Source organism: Falco punctatus (assembly GCF_963210335.1).
Source record: "Falco punctatus genome assembly, chromosome: 4".
NCBI lineage: Eukaryota > Metazoa > Chordata > Aves > Falconiformes > Falconidae > Falco > Falco punctatus.
In genome coordinates this window covers 3,485,836-3,498,760 of record NC_137583.1, presented here as the reverse complement: position 1 = coordinate 3,498,760, position 12,925 = coordinate 3,485,836, and the positions used below count along the sequence as shown (strand labels likewise).

Here is a 12,925-nt window from a genome sequence, read left to right as displayed (position 1 = left end):
GCTGTTCTGACATTCATGAGTTGTTAAATAACTATTTTGATGAAAATTTTTGTTATTCATGATTGATTTATGGAGACTTTCTGAAAACTTACTTCAATCTATGAATGGTCTTCAATACATTTGCTGTTTCTGGTGGATACTTGATCACCTATGTTGTATTATGATATTTCCACTCTCTGACTGGATGATGCAAACGTTATAAACAGAGGAAAGCATTTCCAGCTGAAATAGCAAGGACCTTTGTTCATCAGTGAATAGGGTTATTTGCAAAAACAGGAGTCCTTCCTTGATATTCATATAAACAAAAATCCATTTGTATGAACATTGCTAGGAAAGCAAACACAAAATGGGAGCACCCAAAAGGACACTCATTCAGAATCTCACAGGACTTTTCCATCATTTGTTCAGCTCCAAAAAGGAGATATATTGATTAATGTACTTTAAGATGACATATCTTGATCTCATTAAAGTCACTGTCAAACTCAGCGATGTAAAAAAGCCCACGATCTACCTGGTTTTGGAATACACAAAAAATCGGTATCTGTTTCAATTAAGATATGTTTGTATGCATCAGTGGGGTTTTTTGGTTGGTTGGTTGGCTGAAGTTTTCTAGGTGGTTTTATCTTATTTTTCATAGCATACTGTTTTGAATTACTTGTACTGATTTTTATTATGACATTTACTGGGAACACTTAAGGAGAACACTATTAACAGCTACATGCTTCCAAAAAAAATTCAGTCCTTCAAATTGTATTATCAGTAGATCACCTCACAGGAGTTTTACTAAGAAAAATCTACAGTAAACTAGAATATCCTAAAATATTCACAAGGACGGTTATCATACATGACTTCTGTTAAGGTTTTATAGCAATTTCAACAAGCCAGTTCTTTTCACCTTGCTAAAACAAACCCACAAACTCTTTAACATCTGCTACTTTCTGTCTTCTGAAATGATTTAGGGCATTTTCAAATGTTTCTTTACAGAAATAATTATATAAATACTAGAGCAATTCTCTTTCCTCCCATTAGCATTTTAATTTTCCGTTGCTGCTCTCAACACTTCAGTAACTTTATAGAAATGCAAATCATCTTATACTTCATCACAAAAATGAAGAATGAGAAGTCTAGTCTGTTTTATTGCTTTCAGTCTATAATCCTGTTCTTCAGTAACAGCACACTGAAATCTTTGAAATATTGGAACTCCTTTGGAGTTTCTCCTAAATTTTTGTAAGGGGAGGCCTATTCAAACCTCAGGCATCAGTAAGAGATCTTCATTTAATTCCACTAAGCTTCAGAAGGCAAGTCAGTTAGGACTAGACAAACCAGAGAGATTTATTTTCTAATAAAAGATGCTCTACATCATACATACAAGCTTAGATTAAAGACAAAGGGATCATAGCAGTCCCACCCTCCAAATTCATACTCCTGGCCAGAAGCGAGTTAAGAAGAGAGAGGAGCTGAGGCCTCCACCCTGGCACGCAGGCTGCTCGGCTGCCCTGGGACCCAGCTCCCTGCTCAAACCCGGCAGAAGGATTTTCGCTTAAAATCTCCGCAACGGAGAGCAGGTGAGCGAACAGGAGCTTCTGTAAACTGCAAATCTTTTCTGGGGCAGCTAGCGAACTCTGGGGCACTGAAACAAACCCATACAGGCCGCTGTGCCCGCGCCTGGGAAACCATACAGGAACTGACACAGTGACGTAACCTGACATATTAAAGCATACAATTCAGAGGAGGCATACCGGTGAAAAATAAGCAGGACTGTGTATACTGAAAAGTTACTGAGAAACATTCACCTTTAAATTAACAGATGTACTATAGGAATGTGTTATGGATAAATTCTGCATCGTTACAAAAGTAAAAAGAACTGTAAATAATTCATGCCTGTAAACATTTGTAGGTGTAAAATAATCGATTAAAATAATATAAAATTGTATGCAGTTGGCCAGACTTGGCCACCCCCACGGAGCAGGATGATTTACAGACTAATATCACAGAAATAGCTTGTCAGAGATCTTCAAACTGAGCCTCACAGATTGGTGACCTCATCTGTGTATCTCGGTTCCCTCAATAACTGAGCACTCGGTTGACCAGAGCAACAACGTGATAACACTATTTCTTACCTTCCCCCTCAGATGGGTAGCATCTAAAAGAAGTTAAACATCAGTGTATGTCAAACGGTAGAATATTCCCTTTTCACTATTGCAGTTTTTCTTGAGTGCTTGTGGACTGATTTCCCATGCCGTAAATGTGATGCCCTGCAGTCACGACAAACTGAACAGTCCTGTCACTGTCAGATGGCACCGATCACGAGTTTCTGGCTAACCCTCTGCACAAGCATCTACAGCACTGGAGGGATATGCTAAGAATTAGCTTCATGTAACACAGTAAGAATAGATTCTCTAATCATCTCTTTTGAGCTGTAGTATCTATCAATATACATATTGATGGATACTAAACTAAAACATTATTATCAACTTGGTATTAGTTTTGATGAATATTTTTAAAGCCACAGTCACAGTCATTTAAAATTCATTAAATTAAAATTCATTTAAATTCATTACATTGACTTCCCTCAGCAATTCTTCTCCCCTTTTGGGAAAGAAACACAGAACCTATAGAGGTTACATTTTACTGCAACTGTAAATCCAACAAAATGCTGCTGTTTCTCTTTTATATTACTCTCTGGGCTGTTTGACATGTAATATTAGTGTGGCTGTTTATGCTACTTCTGTTACAAAAATTGTATTTCTGTTATTTTAAATCCAGTACATTAGGCTTAGCATTAAAACATTTCTGTCCAAAAATACAGATATTAAATATGATTTTGGTATTAATTTTCAGAAATAAAAAAAAGAATAATTATGGGGTTTATTAATTTAATATATATGGGTTGGCATGTTAAGAAGCTATACAATTACTGTTCATTTCTCTTTTTTTGTAACATTTACAGCATTATACTAAAGAGAGAAAAAAATACATTATTTACATACAATTGAAAATTTGTCTTCATAATATTCCTACTGACTTGGTCATCATACTTCCTCTGAGGAGCCAGCTAAATATCAAAACAGCGCCATTAGCTTTTGTGATGCTTTGTCCTGTATTGTCAGAGTACCGAAGTAAGGCCCAAGATATTACTGTCATACCTGAAATCAACACATTTTACCAAACTGAACTAGCATAAGCAAAATTGCTAAGTATTTTCCACATGAGCTGCATGGATGGAAACCCACTGAAAGAATCAGAATCCTTTTACAAGAGGGTGGGTCCCCTCACAGTGGGAATACGAGGCAGTATTTAAGCTAAACACAACAGTATTTATGCTTTATAATAATGCATGCAGTTTTAAAGCTAAATATTAATCACTATATAAAGCTAATAAAATAAGCCTTGATATAGTTGAAAATGCTTGGATAATAGAGAAGGATGTAATTAGTATAACAGCAGCAAGCCTGAGATACTGCAAATCATATAGATAGTTTTAAAAGAAAAGTATGCTAACATCTTCAAGCAATAGCCATGTACGGGTCTCAGTTACATACCTCAGAAGGACAGGGACAATTCAGACTTTAGTACACATCTCTCTGTTCTCCCAGTCCCTCATCCTACTCTCCTACCTCAGCAGAACCTCAAATGTAAATGGACCACACCAGAATGCAGAACTGAATCAAGCCAGCTCATCCCTTTACAGAGAAAGCTTATCCTTTTACACTTCCAGGAGACGGGAGAATACGACTGAGAAGATCAAATGTGATTTACTGAATTAAACAGAAGGTTATAAACTTAAGAAATGCTTTAAAAAATATCTAGGTCAAAACCTGAGATAGGTCAGACTGCAGTTTAAACAAAACCCCAACCAAGCAACCAAAAAAACACCGACAAAAGAAACATTAAACTCATTTATTAACTAGCTCTCCTTTGTAAATTGGCATGGAGTTATCTTTTTTTTTTAATACCTAAATCAATTTGTGTTGTCTGCATAATGCCTCTTAATTTAGATCAAGTGATGAGGTATTAGAAGAGAAGTTGCACCCTACTGTCCATCCCAGCCCAGGATTCTGAACAGAGAGAACACGGATCAGAGGATACCTGTGCAGCTCACAGTCAGTATGTACTAGGCACCCATGCCCAGTACTCATACCCCGAATAGGGCATATCTAGGCATAGCAGAAGCAGGGGATTCAAGTTTCAAAGACAGCAGGAATCCCGAGGAAGGCCTGGGGCTCCTGCTGAGGTGGGGGGCTGGCGGTCAGGGAGGTCCCTGCCCCAGGCCGCTGCTTCCCTGCTCTGCCATCTCCCCAAGAACTTCTATTTTGGGCCGACACACCACACTAATTTAATAAAATTAGATGCGTTTCATCATCATTATATGCATTGTCCTATTATTTTCACTACTGCTTTGTACAGGATACCAGTTTGGTTTTTTATTTGGTTTGTTGTGTTTGGTTTTTTTCTACTAAGCATTTCAAATTCACACCTAATATTTTTGGATCAGAAGCCCAATTACAACAGCTTTGGCTTCTTCCATTCCATAAACAAAACCTCAGAAAAATCAACATATTACCGTGTATTTTCCGGTGCCCTGTACTATTTAAATCTCCTGAGAGAACTTGAGCAAGAGGAACACATTTTCCAGTGACGCCAGCCGCGACTGGGAGAGCCTGCCCCTGGGAGCTGGGAGCCTTGCGACCGCCCGTGGCTGCCAGCACATGGGATGAGGTCACCAAGCGGGGCCCCCAAGGCGCTGGGAATTCGTTATGTCACATTAGGCGATGACAGGCGTTCCGAGGCTGATTAGCATCTTATGGTTCCTTCTCACATTTGGACACAACTGAATTCAGTTTGATCTTTAAACAGCTTATTTAAGAATTATTTTCCTAGTTGGAAAAGCTAGTTAAGGAGTGGGCAATCTGAACGCTGCGCAGGCTTTGATCCTGAACCTATCCGTTTTGGTTTTATCCGATCCCATTTTCCAACCATTATTTGAGAAGGATGCATCGGGCAAAACTCTGGATGTGGAAAAGGAGCTTGCTTTCATGACTGAATATAAGAACAATGCTCAGTTTCTTAGCACGTTTCATGTCCTTGAAGACATGCATCATTACAATGGTCAAGATAAAATCTCCCATATTAATATATCAAGAATTTTTTTCATCTTACAGTGCTGTAGCACCTTGTTTAAGACGAATGTGGTCTCTGCATTACTCCTTAAGTGGAAGATGCCAGTAGAATATAAATTGGAAAAGCTTTAAAGAGCCATTAAAAACACTGAAAAAGCACATTTAGAAACTTAAAAAAATATTAAAAATAATTAAAAAAACCCCCCACAAAACAAACCACTGAAGATCTAATTTCCTTCTGAAAATAATAAGACGCATTTCATTTAGTGCAGAGAAGGTGTCTAATTTTTGGTATTTTCTCATATAAGTTCAGACTCTACAGCTTTCATTAAAGAGCTGCACCATATACTTCTTTCAGCTGTTACTTGCAACAGTTTATTCATGTTTGTTTTTCACTGCTGACTTTCTGTTTCTGAACATTTTCAGATGTTTAAAGGCTTTGAAAAGCTCAAGGATGTCCAATATGTCTATACTCCTTTTGATTCGTCACTCTGTGGAGTGAAGCTAGAAGCTAACAACAAAAAACAGTATCTTTTGACAGGTAAAATGTAGCAAGACTAATATACCTATGAAACCAAAAATAACAGCTTAGGTTGTCTTCACAAAAAAATGCAAGCCTTTGTTAAAAAAGAATATATTTTTGTACTAAATAATACAAACACTACACAATGTAAATATTTTGTAAAGCTGTAATTATACTGTGATCTTATGTGTTTTCCATACTTCATCCAACAATCTTAAAGTTTTAAAGGAAGTCAAGGTCAGTAACTATGTAATTAGTAAATAGGAAGTATGCAATTATTTGTTTAAAAGCAACAGTACTGATTTTCCCAGGAATGTAAACATGCTTAATGAGACACCACATGCCTACATGTATGCAGATTTGGGGTTCTAATTACAGATTATCATCATCTTTTGAAAAATATCCTTCTTACATCTTTTATGTTTTTTTCAGCATGCAATCAGCAGAATAGTTCTCTCAGTTGTAATTACATTCATTGAAAAAAGGGTGAAATATGACTAATTTGGTGCAGTTACTTAAAAACTTTAGGTATTCTTGCAATTCATCCCAGTATTTAGAAAACAGTTTTATTTGCATGCCCTATTTTTCATGCCGTAGGTCAAATTTCAAGTGATGGTAAAGTCCTCATCCATTTGTGCAACTACATTGAACCATGGGATGATTTATCCTTGTCTCAAAAGAAGAGTCTTAATCAGAGATATCAGATGGGCTGTGGCTGCAAAGTAAGTACAGAACGAAACTCTGTCTGATGGTGGAGCCCACCTTACAGGCACTAGCAGTTTTCATTGGTGGGAACTGTTCTCTTATACACCATATACTTCATAATATTTGAGAATAAATACCATTTTAAAGAAACCTGCAATATACTGAATTAATGTACTATTTTACGTTTAGATTACTACCTGCTACATGGTGCCCTGTTCAATCACCATGCCAAATGAGTGCCTCTGGACAGACTGGCTGATCGAAAGAAAGCTATATGGGCACCAAGCCAAGCACTACGCCTGTATCAAGAGAAGCGATGGCACTTGCAGCTGGTACCGAGGTGGTCCTCCCCCAGAGAAAGAGTTTATTGATATCAGCGAACCTTAAAAAGATCACTTCCTAAAAAGCTTTGGAGTCTAATTCCATCAAACATTGCACGCTCACAGCTTTGAATTGCCATCGTCTAATGTATCTGTTGCTTAGAAACAAAAACAAATTGTCCTGTACAGCTGAAGTACGAGTCTGTGGAATTGGCACTCACGCCAGATGAGGAACAAATCTCCTGAAGGTAGCTACTCTGTACAGTTATGCTTTGTACAGAGAGGCTCAAGCTGAGAGTGCTCCTCTGTGTCCTCTAAGGCATAACAAGTTTCCCTTTTACCCATATGAATGTATGAGAACAAAATAATTGCCAGAGTTTTGCCCCCTATTTCTGTTAACCTACAGATTAAGAGAGCCCCAGGTTTTATTCAAAAATCTTTCTGATGAACTACGGAATGTTTTATATAACTATTTTTTTCTGTATGAAAGTCTTCTGATACAAAAGAATTATTGTACAGTGTATATGTAAAGTATTATAACAATGTGCTATTAAAAGAAAAAAGATTAAAAATTCCCTGTATTTCCTTATCTGTTGAAACAAGTTGAACGCTTCTGTGATTAAAACAGTACGTGCTCCATATTTTGAGTGTTACATCACAGCTTTCTTTATCTACAGAGTTGTAACTTGCTTTGATAACTAAGTTAAAAAACAGCCTTGATAATCAAAATCCTCTTACCCAAGTCGATACTGCTATGGACTAGCTATACCTTGCTGAAAGAGAAGCCAGATGTTCTAATGCTTCAGCATTTTATGGAACCAACACAAATAATGACAGGCTAAAACTGCTTTTATTTACAGAAACCATGTCCATCATCACAGCAGCTGCAGTACTTGATAATGCCTCTCTAAATATGTGATTAGGTCATTGTATTTCAGCACCGTTAAGAGCCTTGGCTTTAGAAACTCCTGTAAAATATATATGCAATATATATCGAATAACTTACATTGCAAGTGATTTCTAAAAAGCTCTCAAATATTTCACCATATTTTAGTTTAAATTTACATTAATGATTTTTCATTCATGAATACCAATCATAATCTGTCTTATTGAATTTTGTAACTCATAAATTTATACTAGAAAAGTTTTACCACATATTTTGCCTTTTAGTTTTTTAGTGTCCTGACTTTTATGAATTGATTACTGTAGGTAGTAACTAATCTCATAAGTATTTAAGTTTACAAAAGTAACTCAATTCATAGTGGTAAAACTTAAGAAATTATTTCAGTAAATGCCAAAGTTTAGACAGTGGTCCAGCTGCTTGGGTTCTAGAAACTGAATGAGAACCATCGTGCAGGATATGAATCTGTAATAGCTGCCATTTCTGATATATTTTACTCTCCTATTTTCTTCATTGGGTTTCTTTCACTTCATTCTAAATTTTGGCTAGAAATTACTCTCACATATTCCACATATGAGAATTTTTAACAAGAGGCAGAGATTTAGACAGTTCTGTTCTCGTCTGGTTAGATCAAGTCTATCTCAAGGATTAACACAAACGCTTTACTCATTCCTGCTAACCATAGTGTGATGTTTCCAGCCTATGGGCTCATTAAGAATCAAAGCTGTTACTGCCTGTTGGTTCAAGGGTCCAGTGTCCCAAATAGTTCCTTCAGTCTGTTTCCAACAGAGTCCTTACAAAATCATTGGGACTCCAACTTACATAGAAGATACGTACATCTTTAAGTGTATGGGCATCTTCCATTTGATTCGATGAAGTTGTCATTTGGACAAAAACCTCAGCGTGTCCCATGTACCTTGTCACCCCCTAAGGGATGTTGTATTGGATATATAATGCATACTTGAAAAAAACACCTGTATATGTGACTTTTGTGACATATTCTGCTCCTGTTTCTAATGTTTGTTTTGACAATTGCATGAATCCGTATTTAAAGGATAGTTTTGAAAACACTGTTGTGAGAATAAGTATTCTTTTTTACTTTTTTTTTTTTTTTTTTTTTTTGTGGCTAAATGTATGCAATTCCAATGAAGTGCAAAGGGTGCAAGGCCAACAGGAACGCATGCCATCATTCCTTTGAGGAGCATATGTTCCTCAATAGCCAATGTTTCGTTATTTACTTTAAAGCAGTGTTTCTCTTTTAAGTTACAATCCTAAATCAAAGCACCATATATTTGTGCTGCCAAATGTAAAGCCTAGCTTGTTTTCTGTTTTGCTAAAGACAAACCAAAAACTACCTAACAATAATCTGGACCATGGACTTATTATGGCTACTTATATAAATGAAATAAATAGGCTACATTTCTTCTAAAAAGGAGCTGATGTAGCAGCGACAATATTGACATTGCTATTTATTGTCAGTGTTGTGCATTTATATTACAAACTTACAGAAAGACTTAAAAAACAAACCTTATTTCCTCACGTCAAACCAAAACAATTCCTAGACAAGCCTGTAAGAGCTTAATAACCATACAAAGTCTGAATCCGGGACATGGCTAATTAATATTCAGTACATGTACAGTGTAGCATTTGTTTCCAAATCCATTTTGATGTCATGGTATCTTCTGAATAGCACTCCACAGCAAACAGATATTTTCTGATTTTTAACTCAACATAGTTCTGTTTCTACTTCAGTTTTACAGTAACTAGACCTTAAACTCAACTAACCCAACTCAGATTGCCTTCTTTATGTACCTTGTAAAAATAATTGTTCTCTTCGATATTTATGAACAAACTGTAATATGAATTGTACACCATAATTACTTGTAAAAACATTTTATATTTGACCTGCCATAAAATATAACACAATATAACATAAAATATAACACAAGGTGTTTCAAAACGAATGGCCATCCAGTTTGATTTCTGTCTGAGCACTTATCTGGCCAAACTTCCTGCAAGGTATGAAGTTTTTTATACAAATGTACAAAAGTACAAAGTGGGATTTTTTTCCCCTGCATATCAATAAATATGGCAAGAAAAGCTTTACAAAAAAAGCCTCGCAGAATGAGTTTTTATTTTCCCTTTGATTCAGAACTGATACAGATTATGAAAAGGATTAACTTCAACGCAGCATTCTGAATATGTTACTTTCCTATCAAGATTTTCGCTCTAGTGGCATTGATATATTATCAACAGCAGAATATTTTTACATTTTATTTTTACTTCTTGAAACTGTGTATGTGTTACATGAAAGGTTAGAGGAGAAGTATAGCCTGGTACAACATTTGATTTTAATCTGAAAATGACTCACATGACTTATGATAAGAGTAGGGAAAAGAATGAAGAAGGGAGACTGTACAGGTGAATGGTAGAAGAAACACCACCTTGAATATTACTGGCTTTTTCTCATGTTCCAGTTAAGTTTTAATTAAATTGTCCAACAATTATGTCAGAAAAGCCAGAGTTCTTTTCATGACAGAGAATGTAAGAGGTGGGAATGTAGTGAAACAAAGAGAACTAATTACTGAGGGAAAGGCTGTAGATATGACTCAACTAGCAATGAGGTTAAAAAGCCTTACAGTGTTTTGTATAATCAGTCTGAGATGAATGTTTCTTGTTTCAAAAAGTGTTTCATTAAAGCAGCTCCATTTTTACACAAAAGAATGGCATCTTTGTTTATTTACCTTGTATTGCTGTCTAAAGACTCAGTACAAATGATCACCCTAGTATGAAAGAAGTAAAAGAAACAGAAGCACAACTGCACCTCTGGCACGCTCAGCTGAAAACTCAATTCACAGAGATTTGGAGTTTTCCCCTGCTCCCCCCCTCGCCCCAACTGGTTTGTACTGAGGGGAGGGAGAGAGCTCTAGGTTACAATTTGGAGAACAAGAAAGGAAGGAGTGAACACAAGCGGAACTACAAAAAATTGTTTTAAACTGTAAACGCCAAATTCTGTAAAAGTTAACGCAAATAAAGCCAGTTATTAATAATCAGTGTTTAAAAATCAACAAAATTTAAACAGCATGCTATGATTTCAATCTATCGACTAGAAGACTCCGATATCCAGATCATCTTACAGCCCATTCTAGAAATTTGAATAAAATGTTATATTGTGCCATGTTCCCCAACTATTTTTCAAGCCACAAATCTCCAAATATTTTCTTCAGATGAAAAAGACAAACAAATGAGGTTTATCACAATCAGTTATTACAGCACCTCTAAACCACATATGGCAATGCAGTACCAAAATGCATTCATTTTCTCTAGATTAACATTCATTACGTAGAAATATGTAAGAAAATCACTCAGCTGTGGAGAATAATATTCAAAAGTTCGAACAAAAGACAAAACATCAGTTCAGACATTAATGAGCAATGTAGAGGAACAAAGAGGGGAAGAAACCACTCAAATAGTTGTTACACACTTAAGCAAAATATGCCTTATAAACACATACACCCATGTTCATGTTTGTATTCTATTACTGAATTTGAATTCAATCAGTTGCTCAAGACAGCAGGTTGCAATCAAACTGGTAGACCTTCTACAGGGTGTAACTGAAACTAAAAGCTAACACATTAATTCTTGTCCCAACATTAGAGGATATTTTCTTTGTTTCTCTGTACTGCAATTTAGCAATGCACTAAAAGGCCTGCTTTTTCAATAAAATCATAGAATCCCTCAAGCTGGAAGGAGCTCATAAGGATCATTGATTCCAACTCCCTGCTCCTCGCAGGACACCTAAAACTAAACCATATGACTAAGAACATCGTCCAGATGCTCCTTGAACTCTGACAGGCTTGGTGCCATGATCACTTCCCTGGGGAGCCTGAATAATAGCTGATAAAATACTGAAGAAAGAACAACAAATTGCTTGCAGGAAATTATAAACCAGCTTTAATCTTGGACGTTCTCAGGAAAATAGAGAGATATAAAACTTACTACCATTTAAAAAAGCATCTTGCATAATGTGAGATGTGGATCTGCTTCTCCACCTGTTATGAATGAATCCCTGAGGCATAAAACACTCCCTTTGCATAAAACAAAATATAATAAGAAAAAAATTTTAAAGTTGTGTATTTTCCTGACAAACCCATCAACAGAAACTCCTCCCATTCTGAAAAGATTTGACTGTCTGGGACACCACTTAAATCTGCTGCTCCAGATCAGTACCATTCTCCTTTGGCTCTACAAAACTCCTGTGTAGCAAATTTACTAAAGAGATAATAGTGCTGAAAGCTCTTTTCAGAAGTGTCCTATGTGACAAGAGAAGTGGAAACATCTGTGAGTTAGTAGTCCAAAGAAACCAGGGAGAACTGGGAAAGCAGCACGAAGCGCCATCCTGGCACGCTTGCAATACGTACAAAAATAGGGCAGAACTGCACCATGCTGTGTTTATTACTAAAAGATGAGATGGATGTGGGAGAAAGAAGACTTCAGAAGAAATCTTAGTCACTGAGGCTTATCTCAGATGTCACCTATGATAACGAAGTGCTAGCCAGAGTCTCAAGACAGACACACAGCAATTACAACTGGGGGGGGGGACCTTACATAAACAGCTAACTAACATTTGCATCACGACCTTGCAATGGTACTTGAATCAGAGCTGTGTGACACATGCTGAATGGATTATACTCTAAAAATAATTGATGCTTCTCTGCTGTCTAGTCAATCAGCAAATAGCCACCCTCCAGTTTCAGTACTCAAAGTGTTTTCTCTAGAAAAATGCACTCAGGGAAGAATTTCTGCTTGGAAACCAGAAGAAAAGAAAGAAAAAGATGTCTGCAGCATAAGAGAGGTGGTAAGTAATGGTTGTAAGTGTTCTCGTTATGAACTGCATTTATGTCTGTAAAGGACTGGGAATCAATGGCAGCTCAGGTACATGAAGATCACAAGTCATAACCACTCTGATTTTAAAAGAGTTCAAAGTTCCACACTGACGACACAGAGCCTTCTGGATCATCAACAAAGATAACAAACACTTTGAACACATCATAAAGGACTAGGCTGAAATCAAACCGTAAAAGTACTTCTTGTGCTTTAATAGTTGTTCAGTGTCTTTATATGAATTTAATCTCCTTAAGATCTGAAGTTGGTTAGCTGAAAAATTACTACCTTCATATCTGAAAACCTTGCAGTTAACCAGCACAATGCTTTTAAGTGGTGACCCTGTCTCATCCCTCTGAAAGCTTCCAAAATGGCTTTTAAAATCTACAGTAAATGGGGGAAATGAATTGTGTGTTTACAGTTCCTGTTGTACAGAGACAGCAAGAAAATTTAGTACTGGTGTTTGCACGTA

At 36.5% G+C, this 12,925-nt stretch overlaps 2 protein-coding genes across 2 annotated transcripts in view; one reads left to right on the top strand and one right to left on the bottom strand.

Moving 5' to 3' along the window:
• TIMP4 (TIMP metallopeptidase inhibitor 4) overlaps window positions 1–12,916 on the top strand; it is a 45,621-nt gene extending 32,705 nt beyond the window's left edge. The window contains exons 3-5 of the mRNA XM_080386207.1: window positions 5,547–5,661; window positions 6,241–6,365; window positions 6,538–12,916. Coding sequence (XP_080242333.1) covers window positions 5,547–5,661; window positions 6,241–6,365; window positions 6,538–6,735 — 438 coding nt within the window. The 3' untranslated portion in view covers window positions 6,736–12,916. The remainder of the gene's footprint in view (window positions 1–5,546; window positions 5,662–6,240; window positions 6,366–6,537) is intronic.
• SYN2 (synapsin II) overlaps window positions 1–12,925 on the bottom strand; it is a 196,166-nt gene that overhangs the window by 86,149 nt on the left and 97,092 nt on the right. The window lies entirely within an intron of this gene.